Source organism: Ambystoma mexicanum, chromosome 11, assembly GCF_040938575.1.
Source record: "Ambystoma mexicanum isolate Mex_15411 chromosome 11, UKY_AmexF1_1, whole genome shotgun sequence".
Lineage (NCBI taxonomy): Eukaryota > Metazoa > Chordata > Amphibia > Caudata > Ambystomatidae > Ambystoma > Ambystoma mexicanum.
In genome coordinates, this window is record NC_090934.1 from 1,457,452,169 (window position 1) to 1,457,468,301 (window position 16,133).

Below are 16,133 nucleotides of genomic sequence, written 5' to 3' on the forward strand. Positions count from 1 at the left end.
CGCATTCATTATCGATAGATATTCACTCCTCTGTAAGCACTTAAGTTACAGAGCCGTGTCATCCATGTCCTTTGAAACAACTTCCGGTCTATAGTTTACAGCGTAGCCCAGGCATGCAGAGGTTCCAGGTATGACGACTGACAAATTCACCACACTGAGCATCGCAGGCATTCTCTAGAGCATAAGACCTACTCGGAGCAAGTCTTGAGTAGGGAAATTGTACAGGGGCTTGCAACAGCAGGCGATGCAAGACAGAGTTGATCAAGACAGCGACATCCAAGTCGAAGACAATGACCAAGCTGATGCATCACCTACTCGCTCATCCAGACAGATGAATACTATAAATGTATAGAAGCTGATAGTTAACCAATATGATGATGGCATGCCAAATCGTGTATTTTGTTACATTTAGGGCTATCACATAGCTGCTTACATTCCTTGGATTCTTCCGTGTCTAGGACAGAGATTTCAAGTGAAGCGTTTGGAGGCAATCAGCAAGAAACAGTCTGTTTCGGTGGGGTCCATCCATAAAGCATCTTTATGTCTACTTGATGTTTCCTGATACTTGTGTCACTACACTGGCAACAACGGTGGGATGGGTACCCCAAATGCAAACTACAATTCCAGTACTATGAAGTGACCAGTGGGTCACAGGTTCAGAATGAGACAAAACTTCTCCATAAATAACAATCTGTAAGGCTTTTGAAAGACACATACTGTACTTGGGAATATTAGAGGTTAGTGTGTGAAATAATGGCAGGTTCGAGCTTCTTCCATTGGAGCCTAACATACATAGGTTGTATTCAGTAAGTAGTATCACAAACCATCCTGAGGGAAAATGTATCCATGTCATATAGGAGATGTTAAAACACAAGAATCCTTCAGAGCCTCACAAATGCTCATTTCCATGACCTTCTGAGATGAACAGTTCAGAACAAAATATCCCTCACAAAGCGGGATACTTAGATGCAAGGGGTCGGCTGCAATGGAATATCAAGAGCTCTGGAACCACATAGAGAAGACTTGACACTTAAGACCCAAGCAGTCTTCCAAGATGAGCTGTTCAGGACTAAGGGCCCCTCTGAGGCAGAGAACCCAAGGATCCTCTCAGACTAGAGACATTTCCGTGTACCCATATTTACATTTCCTGCCATAAATTGATGTTGGACATGCGGCTTTAGAAAGGACTTCAGATGCTATCTTGCTTTCACCTCTCACAGAGCATTCTAGGACTTGTGCCCGAAATACATAACAAACATGCGGAATCCCGTAAAAGTCTGAAACAAGGTCTCTGTACATTTTATCATGAAAGATCAAAGACTATTACTTGTAATCCATAAGCGGAACCAATATCATGCTTGAGAAAGCCTTTTTACAGGAGAAACGCTGGCACGTACATACATGGTTATGTGTTGACTCTTCATGTACTTTCTAACTACTACAATATATTTAACTTGGCATTGAAATTTCTTGTGCAATACCATCACTTACGATCGATTACCTGAGGATTATTTCCTGGCACACGTTCAGCCTTGTGAAATGCATGTTCAGTGCATAATAAACACAATACCCCTCTAATTGTCTCATCAGGATCTTCAGTCTGCCTTCCCAAACAGACTTACCCAAACATCTTAACATTGCAAGAGGACTGGAGGAATAACCTCTGCGGGCAAAGGCCTACTGCTGTGAAACAATGTCACCCCGGAACTAAACCTTGGAGTGGATCACCGAAAATGTTGAAAGACCTTACTGTTCTGAAAGGTGTTTGGGCCATTAATGCCAATACTGGCCGGCTCATGAACCCTAATGAATTACCCTCAATGCTTCACATATATGGCTATCTAGATGTTGTTTTACTAAATGCTATAAATGATACCCATCACATTTTTAGCTATTCCTTTCCGATTGCTCTGTCCATTCCCCCTCAGAATCCGGAAGCTGCATTGCAAATACAACAGCAGGCATTTTAAATGAATTGCTGCTTAAAACACTTCAGGGGTTACTAAGGTCTGTTGTATATGTCCTTCTATATCAAGCAATGGGGATGCCTTGCTATAAAATACACATCGAGTGCACCTTTGTATAAAACCATTTAGAAGTCTCAGTGGGAATGAACAGATGGTAGAGTGTGAGTGCTTTTTCATAAACAATTTAATACAAATCCATTTATTTATATGCCGTTGATGTTTAGTTTTTAGTATATTGCACACTGCTTCTTTAATAACCAGATTCAACATGTGCCCCCTTCTTTTATTTTCTCATGCATGTATGTATTACCATCACCTTTTGCACCCAAACAACAACAGCAGTAGCTCTTGCACAGTCGCTTTTATTTAGGAACCATAATCACTTACACAGAGATTCTCCTCACCCCCACCCCAAAAAACCCAACTATCATTTTGTACATTAGCCTGTGAATCGCTGTTTAAAGTGCTGTTTACATCAATCTTGTAGAAAGGATGGTAAATGTAAATAAATATACAAAATAAATAAAAATTCAACAAATACTGACTCAGGAAAAAAATTCACAGTACATTTATATCCATTGCACATAGCCACTTTGTTCATGTATGAACAATATTTTCGAGAAACAGAGACATACAGTATGAATAAGACTCCAGTCAATCAATGGACACATACATTTTTTGCAAGAGTCCTTGATATATATATACTGTATATATATTTATATATGTATATTTTATTCACAATCTGTGTTGATATGTACAACGGACCTTGTGTTTTCACTCATTTTTGGTCCAGTAAAGGGTTGTGGTCCGAAGTCCTAAATTTAATGTACAAATATTTACAAGTTTAAGAAATATCCACTCATAGCTGCATGCGCCAGAGACAAAGGTCCAGAGTATGTACATGGTGCTTTTTTTAAAAAAAAATGGCTTTGACTCTGTTTGCTTCCTTGAGGTGATGGTGTCTTGAGCGCAGGTCCCCAGTCCTTATAGGGTGCTGTGGAACATGGCCTTCCGAGGTATCCAGATGTGACTCACTGGGGCAAGAGAGGAGGCCTGAAGGAGCAGTTCCCGGTGCAGTGTCTTGGTGTCAGCATCTTACAAGAGAAATGATGGAGAGCGTCATGGGCCTCTGAAGAAGAACAGATACCACCAATACATTACTTTTCCCCCTGGAAACACCTGCTATGCCCTTCACTTCATGGTGGGTGATGGGGCCCCAGACATCAATAGCAGAGTCTGCAGACTTCCCTTTCATAAGCAAGGAAAAATTACTTAACTTTTAAATTGATATGTATCGTCCTCATATTCAAAACCATTAGAAATATCTTCCACATTAAAAGGTAAGACCCAAGACACTTTAAAGGAAAATAGTAACCATAACAAATCTTTAAAAATAAATAGATTAGAAATGCTCATAAAAATCTATGAGATCACAATTACACAATACAGCCTTCCTATGAAGTGGGTGTCTAACTGCTCTCCAAAAAGTAACTAGATACATTTCGTTCTCTAGTATCTGATTATCCGCAATTTCAAGTCCTAGAAATACACTCAAGCAATGCACATTTTTCGAAGAGGGCTGGTCTCTGAGGGGCAATTAGCAAGTGATGTTAGAAGGACTTTTAAAAGAGGTTTACCCACTTGGGAGTCATCTCCACAGTGAGAGTCTCAGACACGTCTAGAGTGCTTGAGAAATATTTCCACGTCTGTCCAATCCCTCCCAAATGCACAACTGTTGCAGCCTCCTCCTCCTTAAAACAAAACGTTTTCTCTCCAACTTCTAATATGAAGATGCCATTGCAAGGCATAAAACAAGGCATAAAACACCCAATGGTAGTGTTGGTTATAGTTTGGGTCCCCCACTTATGCTATATACATGAAGAAATGGGTGGTTACACTTGGAACAAAGGTTGCAAGATATTTCTGACATCATTTCTGTGCCTTTACTCCATTTTTACTATTACTGTCTAAACGTTTTTTTTTTGTTTCATTAGCTAATGCATTTGCATCAATTGGTGTTGGCTTTATTTGCAAATTATTATTTTTTTATTTGTTTTGTTTATGGTTAATATAAACCTTTACAAAAAGATAACAACAAATTCAAAAACAATATTCTAATCGTTAACAATTTCTTTTCATCTCCATAAAAGAAAGTATTTTTCTAATGAAAATGTACAACATACTTCCTAGAAACTATATAACAACAGAATAAAAAAGCTTAGCTTTCAGGTCAAACACCAAAATATCATATAAATGAAGTAAAATGACCAACGGTCGTATAACTCTTGGAAACAGCAAACTCATCTGTAGTCTTTGATACCTACTTTAGGGACTTGTTTTCAGGTCAAATCACACACATTTCTTAAGAACGCAATAAGGCTAATTTTCAAAGCAATTATATTCCCATGAAGCATTGTCGACCATAATGAGTCTCGATTAACCAACGAAGTTAAATACACAAATTTTGCAAAATATACAATTCTCTGAGGAAGCAAAGGTTTACACACAAGCAGTAAGTGCTGAAGAGACTCTTATTTGCAATTTACTTTCCGCTTTCTTTTGACTGTATTGCCTTTTCATTGATGATTTCATTCTTGAAACCCCATCATCTCACCCAGACTAAGGTTTGAGCTCTACCTGAACTATCCAAGGGTGAGCCAAGTGCACGTCAACTGCGAGGTCCTCCAAACCAGAACATTTGAAGAAGCTTTTTCATCCTCACTGGCCAGTGCTCGGCTATTCTTCCCCCATAGGCTGCCAGGTCTCTTCCTGACAGCTAGCATTCATGTGACGCACCAGCCTACGTCTACAAAAGAACTCTGTGCTTTGCCAACCTAGAAAGGGTGACAGCTGAGTAGCTTTTTCAGCCTACCTAAAACATTTGGCAGAGCCAAAATAGGAAACCTGGGCAAATGAAAGTGATAAAAATGAGGTCTTTCAATTGTATTTCTAGCTTGCAAGACTGAAATCGCAATCGCTTCAAGGTGCAAGATGGGCTGTCATCCGCATAAGGGTGTCACAGCAACAGCTTGGTTTTTTACTTTTTCTTGAAATTTTAGGACTGGGACAAATGTTGATAGGTAACGAGTTCCAGGTTTTAGGTCTGGTGATAGCAATGTCTGTCCCCCATGCCCACAGAGGCGCATCTTTTGGTGAGTACCGATCACACGCTTATGCAGTGAAGGGCTTCATTTTATGGTGGTGGTACCACAATGCCTGTCGTGGTGCCAATCAACCGGAATGCAATGTCTATCATGGGGAAAAGGGGAAAGTACCTGACTACCGACTTTTGCCCGATTTCATATCAGAGCAGAGATCAATTTGAGTTGATTCGGAGCATCTGAAAGTAGCTCCAAAGCATAGGACATTAATAAAAATGCATGGAAAACTTTCTACTCCTGCGCTCAAAATGATGCCCACAAAAAGCAAGATAAATCAGTGAGCATCTGCTCTGTATTAGGCTTATGACCAACATCTGAAATTTGATTACGATGCATATTCTCAAGAATCCTAAATGCCAAAGGCAGTTGTAATTAGTATGGCACCAATAGTCTTGGAGTCAAAAATAATCAGAAGTCAATATTAAGTTAGTGGCGCTCTTCCAAGCGACAAGCAGGACTCAAACAGCTCCCAGAGATTTAGATCCCAGCAGAGGAGCGAGCTTCTGTTTGCTGTTGGAACAGAATAAAACAGAAATCCACTGAGGCCCCCATTACGAAAGCCTTTCATTTAAAAACATTTTTAAAAAAGGTTACTGGTTGTCATCCACAACCCCAGTGCTTCGGCAAGCCCATCAATGAAGAAAAAACAGAGGCCCTGATTTACAAAACGCTTTCCATTGATCCACGCTTTTGTAAATCAGGCCCAGAGTGTCCAAAGTCTGGTACCAAGTATAATGATGAATGGTTGTGATGTCAGCCCCATCCCGAGAGCCAAATCAAAAGGTTGTGTTTCTTGGGAAGCCTTATGTGAAAGATAACAGCTTAAAATATTTGCTTGCCTCAATCTCCTGCATTTGCTTCCACGTTCCTTGTACCAGTTTCGAAGGGTCACCATACCGATATTGGTATTCAGGCATATCTGTATTTAATTCCTTGAGATGGCATCGCGCTTCATGTGGAAATGCTGCAAATGAGTGAAAAAAGCAGGTGGAGTATTCCTATTTCTAGGTGCTATAGAAGATTAGGACACAGCGAGGAGCAAACAGATTATTACAAACAATCTTATTGGCCCTTGCTGGGTCGTTAGCTGGCCAGGTAAGACTTATGTGAAGTGCTCCATTCGGAGCATCGAGTCTCAGAGTTTCTTTCCTTTCATCCCCTGCTGCCATGGGCAGGGAGAAGGGACTACGTGTAGTCCCTTCTCTCGTTCCATTGCAGCAATTTGGTTTACTTTTTTTCCTATTTTTGAAATGCATCCATGGAAAGGGAGAAGGGACTACGTTAAAGCTTTGCTCTGGCTTGTAACTATCAACACAGGGGCATTAACAGACCAGTATTGCCCCCCTCCTCCGGTTCTATTGCTTTATTAGAGCATTGGAATGTGGCTATAACATGAAATAGTTTAGATTGTTCAAGGTGAAATTGCCAGTTGCGACCTTATCTCGTATTTCTCCTTGTCTTGATGCTTCTGTCTGGCTTTCTTTCCCTGCCTTTCTGAAGTTTCGTTTTCTGTGCATTGCCTTCACTTCTGTAAATGGCCTTGCACTGTCTTACGTTTCTTCTATTTTCTCACGTCACTCCTACACTTGGAATCTTAGTTCCTATTCCCTCTTCCTTTTGGCCGCCCCCTGCTCCCGCTTCCGGTTATCTCCTCTGCAGGCCCCTGAAGTTCGGAACGCTCTTTCTCTGCCCTTGAGCTCGCCACTTACTCCTGCTCCTTTCAGTTCCATCTGTTGCCTGTTTCTTCACATTAAATGCAGCCTTTAGCTAAGTGCCTTCATGGTTATCTAGTTCAGTGTTTTCACCGCTTACTAATCATATTGCACAGCACTTTGGCGTTAGCATTTCATAAGTCTGAATACATAAAATGAGCTTAGTACAGGAACAGGGGGTTCCCCCACCCCCAGTGTTTGTCCCATTCCCTCGAGTCAAGCATTTTTTAGCCATACTATTGACTACAAATATTTATATTTTTTGTGTGTCTATAGTACCAGTTCTTTCGACATCACACAAGCGGCAGAGACATCGCCTCTGCAGACGTGCTTTCTTTGAGATAAGCTTACACTTCAGCAAACGTTTCCATGTACGTCTTTGAATTGTTGTATTTTCTAGCAACTGAATTAAGTAATTCTGCAAGGAGGTTTTTGCTTCCATCACAGCACTTGACAAAGGGAAATTTAACAACCCATGTTACACAACTTTTCAATCACTTAGTATCTGTAACTTTGTGAATTGAAAGGTCATCATTTGGATATTGGACTACATTTTAGTTTAGGCACCTGGAAAGACATAGTGCACTTTCCGTATTGTTTTATTACACCACTCTCGGAAGGGGGTTGTCCACACACCACCTTTACATTTGAGTGCGATTGCCAAATTTAATTTTAGTGAAGAACAACATAACCGAAAACAAAAAGGCTAAAGAACTACAACCAGCTGGCATTGTCCTTTACTACACTGGAGTCACTGGGTTTAGAAGAGGTCGAAGGATAAGTCCTCAATTGTCAATCATGACTAATGTCATGGTGGTTTAGACCCGCCATCCAATGAAAGGAACCCCTTATCCCTTGTACTCACACATGCTAAACCCCATCACCATGGTCCATAAAAGAAACCCTTCAAGTCAATTTGAGACCTGGAGGGAGAACCTTGCAGTGATAGACCTGCCCCAATTTATTACTGGAAATCTGCCTTACACTGAGTCCTACTTAGTCTACTCACAATCCATGCTTGCTGAGAATGTGTGTATATTGCGGCAGGAAACGAGCAACACCTTGAATCCTTTAAAACAAAAACATGTTAACCCCTATCCTTGTCACATATTACTTCTTGTGGTTGAAACCCAATTAACAATAGCCTTGTCACGGATCAGATTGCTCCGTATTAGGGCAGTGAAGAAATCTACCACTGTGAACAGTAGGATTTATATTTGTTTTTTCTCGTCACTGCCCTTACATCAGTATCAAATATCAGAGCAGTCCAAGTCATCTGAGGCCATCCCTTGCCATCTGTGTGACACCCAAATGATTGTTGAGAAATGCTTGGGGGGGGTGTTCAATGTTTATAACAGAATGCTTAAAAACAGAATCTGTACATCGGACTTTGATATACTTAGCGACCGTGGAAGAAAAAAACTCCATCAAACTCTGATAGTGTGTGACGGTGCACCCAGTTCTCCACCCAAATGAGCACACCCAAACAACCCCCAGAAGCACAGAGGGAGCCATTAGATGAAGCAACCAACAGCCATCAATTGAGGTACTAGACAGAACCTGTGCCATCTTGTAAGACGACGGGACGTTGTAAACCAGCAACACACGGAGCAGATTTGAGTAGGAGACAGGAGAGCTGAGCACCAAAGCACACTTTCCACACAGATTGAGACTCAACTTTAGTGAAGAATTGGATAAAGGTGTACAACTGAAATTCCTTAACTATTCAGATTAGTTGGGTAATATGTGTACACCTAAGTTGTCAATCAACTTCAAAATGATGAGGACAACCAAGTCATAAGGCATCCAAGTCCCTTGGATGCCCAATTGGAAGAGGCGCAATGGTTACTGCAGTAACAACCGCTAAAGTGGGAAGTCTGAACCTGCATCCTGTACCTCATTCAACCTCATGTCAAACTTGACCAGGCAGCAGTGAGAGACGAGTAACTTATTTTAACAGGACAAGTGGAATGACAACCGCTCAGGAACAACACAACAGTGGGAAGGACCATCCTCTAAAGGAATAAGGTGGACGTAGACTCCAAAGGCATTGTCCTTCCTAAACTCCACACCCAAATATCTTGAGATTGGTTCACAAAAGAAAAGACATGAAATATGGACCGAACAGAGGTGCTTTGGATCCCATCATAAGGCTACAAACTTTAATTCAGTATACATGTTCAAAAAACACTACAGGATACACAAGAGCGGACACACAAGTGGGCCTGTCAGTACTGAGAAAATTGTTCAATACCGCATATAACACTCGGACTACAAGTGCCAGAATGCAAACAAAAAACCAGGACTGGATAATCACCTACAGATTGGAATGGGTCATGTTGGCAAGTATGCTGCATCTACAGGAAAGGTAGATCATAGCAAAGTAGCTTTGATAATGTGTGCTCACGCTAGGGGTTCAACGGGAAACCACACAATGCTCATCAATAGTAAATAACGATACAGAAGGGAAAATAAATGATTCATCAAAACAAATATTTATGATCACAAATAAAATAATACAGTGAATCTGTCTACAATGGTACACAAAGTCTGCTTCTGTCTATTGGGCTACACAAATTCAGCCTCTGAACGTGAGTGAAAAAAGGCCTCCAACAGAAGGAGGAAAGAAACTCAAGTTGAATATCAACGGACTGCAAAATCCCAAAGACGCGGTCTCCGCTAGAAAGCTAGGTTATAAAAAGCGGTGTGTACCATGAGAGACAGATGGCCATGGGACACTTGCATCTTGCTGTGCAGGCGATAAGTCACTTGCATACAAAAAAGCAGATTCTAGTAAATCCACCAAGTAACATAATCCGAGGCCTTTTTTTCTTTTTCAAGTATGTCAAATTCCTAGCCGCCACCTATCGGAGAAGGGTTTCTTTCACTGATCTCTTAAACGAAAAAGATGGTTTTGCATTCAAACAAATCTCCCTTCTGTATAGGATCAAAGTCTTGCAGGGCAGTGGCTCTATGCTCCACAATGAGGGCATACTCAAAGCACAGCATTAAGCCGTACACTCAATGGTGGACAGAGAGCGTACCAGCAAAACCAGCCCAAGTAATTTCGACCACAGTGAGGACCTTGCTAGAGCTCAGGGCCATTACTGCCCATGTCTGCCGCTGAACATGCTGTTTAACACTATTATCATCCTAGGACATCTCCCAGGTGAGTCACATTCATGGCCATCTGACCGGCACCTCTCTGGCTCGTACTAATACTTACTCAAGGCAGTGGCCAAGAGGACAAAGTGATTCACCAGCTTGTGCCTCGGCCCTTGTCAGCAGTGATGGTACGGCCTAGGTCGGAAGAACAGAAAACACCCTTTCCAAGCCTGATTGGCAGAACGCTGATTCCTCACTAATTCCCTGCCTAAAGTCTCCTGCCAGGTGGCCAGGGAAAGGCAGACGTTTTCTGATCCTGACCTTGGGAGTGATGTCCTCCGGGAGGATCCCCTGGGAGGAGAAAAGGCCCTGGGGAATGAGAGGACTCTGTGGAATGAAGAGGACATCTCACAAATCTCAAAGTATATAGTGGCTTGTAATAACCATGTTTTTTTCACAAGATACACATATAAAAAGGGGGGAAAACAATCACAGACTCCTAGGCCATGGGAGAAATAAAAGTCCTTCCAAAATCCTGGTGACTTGCAAAGCTTAAGACCTCCCTAATAACCAAAGGCACAGTGAAAGGAAATTTATAAATAACAGCTTAAAAGAACTGCCTTCCCCTTTTCAATCAAGTCTGGTGACTAATCCTTGTGATGTTCCTTTAAAGAATATTATAAGTAACAGATTTGGGTTTAAACGTAAAAATCTAACTAAAAAATCTAGCCTTTTCTGTTGGGACTTCAAGTCCCAAAAGAAATTCCCTAAGTACTGGGACGAAGAAGAGGGCTAAGGAGGTGCAATGTTGCAGGAGTGGTCAGATTGTTAATTCAGATGCCCCACACCTGAGGGAGACAGAGAGGCTTAAAGGCCCCCTCAGATGCAGGCCATAGACAAGAGCAGAGTAAGCAAGAAGCAGCGTGTTTCATGCAGGCCACCTAGACCGAGGTTGGAGGAGATAGAAGATGCCGGGACCACCGGCAGCTATCATTTTCCGGCCCTGAGAGCGTCTGTGCCTCCTGATCCCTGAAGTGCGGAGGTCATGCAGCGGGAAGCGTGCAAGAGGGAAGCTTACCCTCAGGAGATCTGTTTTGCAGAGGCTGTGCAGCGGGAAGCAGCCTTCCTTCCCAGGAGGCTGTCTAAAGTGGCTGGCGTGCACCCGAGTATTCAAGGCTGTCTCTGGTGCCTAGATGGCACCAGAGAGCCTCAGGAGCAAAAGGAGCTCCTTTTACAGGTGGGGCGGTCAAAGGCGAACTGAGACAAGCAGTCTGCCGGGGCGTGAGGAGCCACAGTGCAGAAGTTATGCAAGCGGATCGTAAGTGCACGCCTTACCCAGTGAATACACAAGCTAGTAGTGACCCCGGAGCGCTCCGCACACGCTCGCGTGTACAAGGCAGGCGTTCAGCGAGTAAGCAGCACTCGCGTATGAGTGAGAGTAGTTTTGAAAGTAATTTTGAATACCGAACTATTGAAAAGCAGAAAAAGCAGTACTCGCGTATAAGTGAAAGTGGTTCTCAAAGTAATTTTGAAAAACAAACTGTTGAAATGCAGCGAAAGCTTATGTAACAAAGCCAAATGACTGTAACTTTAAAAGTGTGAGTCTGTGTGAAAACCCAACAACCCGAAGGGGCGATATTGTTAAGAATTAATAACTACAAGCATTGCCCAAGCCAAGAGGGAGACTAAAATCAAGGCAAATACAATCCTGCCGATATTGCCAATGGCAGAAGGGGGCTAATAAAAGGTCCATAAGTGGTGAAACTTGTTACCCATACTTTGTCTAACATATGGTAAAAGCTAGTATAAACTCACATTTCCAAAGGTAAAGGGGAATCAGAATAAGACCCTATCCTTGTCAGTATTTGGTTTCTTATGCAGTGGTGAAACAAGAGTGGCAAAAAGGCTGGCCTTCAGGGAAAGGATAGTCAGAAGGAGAGGAGTGTTATTTATAGGAGAGTATTAAAGAGCACCACTGTGAATCTTTCTTGTTTCCTCTGAAGAGTTGTTAAAGGTTTTGAAGCTGCAAACTGTTGAATACTGTGAAGCTGATTTTTTTGTCAGTTGACCTTAACCACAAAAGCACTTGTTGTTGTGAAACACTGTTCGGGCAAGAGAGTGTACCCGAATTGCAAACCTTTGAAGGAGTAGGCCTGACATGGGAGTAAATCAGGTGGAAGTTGATGAAGTGCTACAAAGTGGTCCTGAGACATGCTATTTTGTTTGTAGTGCTGAAAGAAGAACTGTTTAAATCTGTTACAAAAAAGTTGTATTTTAGAACCTATCATTTGTGGCAAATCATTCTGACAAAGACAATTTATGTTTGTTGTGCTGATGGAAAAACTGTTTAAAGCTTTTACAAAGAAGTTGTATTCCTTTAGAACGTATCAGTTTTGGCAAATCATCCTGACCAAACCTATTACTGTTGCAATTGATGAACTGAGACATTGGGCCTCATTATGAGGTTGGAGGTAGCCTTGCCGGTAAAACCGGCAAGGCTACCTCCAAACTCGCAACCGGGTCCGGCGCCTGCAAATGGGTAATTACTGGGGTATTCCGGCCCCGTTGGACCCGGTAATTGCCCTTTCGCGGGTGCCGGAACTGGTACATTCCCATTGAGCCCGATAGGGCTCAATGGGAATGGGGATGTCGGAATGCACCATTTACAACGGTGCCGGTGCATCCGACTTGCTGTGCTTGCGGGTGCCGCTCTGCCCGCCAGGGCAGACCTGGCGGGCTGGCAGGCACCCGTGAGCACAGCTCCTAGTATGGCGGTACGGTAGCAACAGTGCCGGTTACCTTACCGCCATACTTATAATGAGGCCCATTGTCCTTTATCTAAGGAGGATAAATCGTATACTTGTTCAAGGAAGACAAGACCCTTCTATTTTCTTTGTTGAATTACTGGAGTGTTGGAACTTTCTGATGACGAGTTGAAGTTGCAAAGAATTGTTTTGGAACTTTGTTGCAAATCTGGATTTCCTTGTGTTCTTTTCTTCAACTGTGAAGCAGAATCACATTTAAACCTGGGGAAGGGGTGTTTGCCCAGATAGTCAAGAGAGACTCTGGTTACTTTATGAACTTAATCATTATTGTTTTGAACTGCCATGCATTTCCTTGTTTATTTGTTGTATGTATGCGTGTTAGGGACAGATATCATTTGTTAGAGTGTTTCCTGTAGTTTATTTTAGGCAGGGAAATCCTCATTAGGGTAGGGATAGTGAGGTGTTTATCCAACCTTCTAATCTAATAAAAAGGTATTTGTTGAGAAACCTTCACAAAGTTGTGCGCCTCACATTTCAGACCCCTCACAGCAATGGGACTCATTTTGGTGAGAAGTGTAACGTTAAGGGCTTTTAAGCCTTCCATTAACATCACACCCCATTTTTGGTCATTTATATGGCAGAGAGGTGGAGCGGAACGCAACTTGCACTTCTGTCGCCTCCCTTCCTCTCCCCCATACAAATGCCGCAGCATTTGCACCAGCATCAATTTTAATGCTGGGAGTTCCTATGGAAACAGTTGGCTTTACGCTCCAGTATAAAGCAAGCGTACTCCATAGGGTTCCATTGTAAACGCTGGCTGTCATGCATGCATGGCAGGCAGTGTTTAATTTAATTGCACTAAGGAGCGCAAAAGTGTAGGGCAAAAGTTGGCGTACCTGCATACACACCGCCTTTATGTCTACAAGTAACGGCTCCCTGCCCCCAAATTAGGGGGAACTTGAAAATGAGCCACAATTGGGCTGAAAGACAGTTTAGTGACTCTCTGCCCCGTTATAGATGGCCTAATTACGAGTACATCGATGCAGAGAACAATGGTGGTAATGCAAAGGTAACTCTGTACTACAACTTTCATTGTACTGTGGAGGATTTTCCTCCATCAAAATGCTGGAGGTAAATCTTCCACCTTACTGCCAAGAAATGGCAAAATTGGTGGAATTACTGCAGTGGAATTAGCGCAGGCAGTAATTCCATAAAAATTCCCATGGAGTCTTATGGACTCGAAAAAATTGGGACTTACACCGCCTCCCACCACTTGTAATATACACACAAAAAACAGGCTAATCACCACTATCTTAGAATTTTAACAACTGGTGACTGAGCCTACCCACCAATTAGGGAACACACTGGATTTCGTTTTGTTGTCTATTTCAACAGTAAAAACGTATCCAGCTCTTCTAGTGCCCCAGACTAATTATTTCATTATTCCACTTTCTATTGACGTCAAGTCTATCATCAAGCCATCAGCTACTAAAGGCCCTTTACAGCACAGCTGGCACTCAGTGGAAGGGGCTATGAGCTTGGCTCAGATTAATGAACACTGCATAGCTACACAGCCTACTGACCTGTCTACTCTCACAAGCTTTTTTGCTCACAGCTGACTCCCTCGCTCTGCTGTCCACTTCCAAGGCATATGCCCGCCCTTCTGAACCATGGTTTAATGCCCACCTTAAAGAGCTTTGCCTTTGTCATAGACAACTAGAATGGAAATGGTGAATGGCTTACTGCTCTGCCACTAGGATTGCTTTTCAGCAGGCCACTGTCATCTACCATAAAGCCATTTTTTAGGCTAAATTGGATTTCTATACCAACAAGGTCCAATCTGCACTTAATCAACCTAAAAAGCTATTTGCACACACTCTCTAACAATTCTGCTATACAGTTGTGGTGCCCCCCCCCCTTGTAGGCTCTCTGTGATTCCTTGTCTGATTATTTCACAGGCAGAATTCCCACCATTCACGAGAAAATGGTGATGTCGGGTCTTGGGACAGGTGACCCCATGCTAGGTCCTGAGGTGATTGCCGCTACGAGCCAGCTGAAATCAGTCTCCCCTTGGATCCATCCCATGTGGGATTCTGAAAAGAGGGGTACCCATTGCACCACTGGTTACTCAAGTTGTAAATCAATCGTTTAGCTCAGGGCATATCTCTTCCTCCCTGAAGCACCCTTTGGTGATCCCGTTCCTAAATAAAATCTACCTTGGACCCTGCTCTTCCGGCCAATTTTTGCGCGATCTCACTCCTGCCGTTTATGATGAAACTGCCGAAATACCTGGTTACTCTTTTATTGAGTAGGTTTCTTGAGGACACACTTTTCTTTGACCCCTTTTGTGGGATATATACTGCCCAAGAAAAAGGAAACTTATTTGGCTATGTTGGTCCAAAAAAGTGCTGAACTTGGAAAACACACTGCTGGCTGACAGATAAAAGGGCAATGTCTCACTGCATTCGACATATTAGAAGGCTGTCTTTAAATAAGGAGAAATACACTACTAAGTGAGCATTGCTAAACTGAGGCTTACCTTACATGGAAAGCATGGCATTTTCAAACACAGAAACTCTGATTATGGAAATGTGTGCATTTTGCAGCTTGAAATTAATACATAGAGTCAATGTTTCCCTTGCCAGATAAAAGCAAACAAATCATGCTGGGAAAATTAGCAGTGGTGGCAAGACACAATTATATTAAAAATAAACATAAGGCCTCATGTGCCCAAGGAAATGTAACCTTCACAAACATAAGTGTCGCTTTCTAGAAACATGACTAAATTTCTATTTCCTGAGAAGGGCTCAGTTTCTATTCAGAACACTCAAGCAGTGACCAAGAAGGAACGTATGAGGGGCTGCTATCTAAGATAAGCAAGAGATCTCCCATTAGCCTTGGTCAACAATGGAGTAGATGTCCTGTTAAGAGGGAAACAAAACATCGAACAATAAATGAAACTTAGTGTGTCATTTGATGGTCAGAATCATGTGTATGTACTTATGTTGCTGTCGATTTACAGGGGAAATCATATTTTGTCAATTTCCTTGAGATTCGTAAGTCGCAGAAAAATAACTGAACTATCATTTTAAAGCTTATCCCAAGGCTGTTCTGTTGCCACAACTTCGATCAAAATTGGACTTTGAGAACTCAAGCTACAACCTAAAATGAGTTCCTAGCACCCCAGAAAATGTCCCAAAGCTGGAAGTGAGGGAGGTGGTAGTTTATTAAATTAGATATCAGCCGCAAAAATGTTGGGTGGATAACTGTTAAAAATGTTTGTAAATTCTCAAAATTTGCCATTTGGACATGCAACCTCTTGCCGAAATGGGACATAGTTTGTCAAGTGTGGCATGATGAGAGGAACCCAGAATATATGTATTGTTAGGTGTAGGCGTAAAATACATGTTTTTGCCATGTAGG

General features: G+C 42.3%; 1 protein-coding gene across 2 annotated transcripts in view; it reads right to left on the reverse strand.

Annotated features, from left to right (window-relative positions):
• Positions 1-2,170: 2,170 nt before the first annotated feature.
• SKOR1 (SKI family transcriptional corepressor 1) overlaps positions 2,171-16,133 on the reverse strand; it is a 44,077-nt gene continuing 30,114 nt past the window's right edge. The window contains exon 9 of one of the 2 annotated variants that reach the window (XM_069625122.1): positions 2,171-3,061. In XM_069625122.1, the coding sequence (XP_069481223.1) occupies positions 2,952-3,061 (110 nt within the window). In that variant the 3' untranslated portion in view covers positions 2,171-2,951. Of the gene's footprint in view, positions 3,097-16,133 lie in introns of both variants that reach the window. The other variant, XM_069625123.1, reaches the window with a different exon arrangement.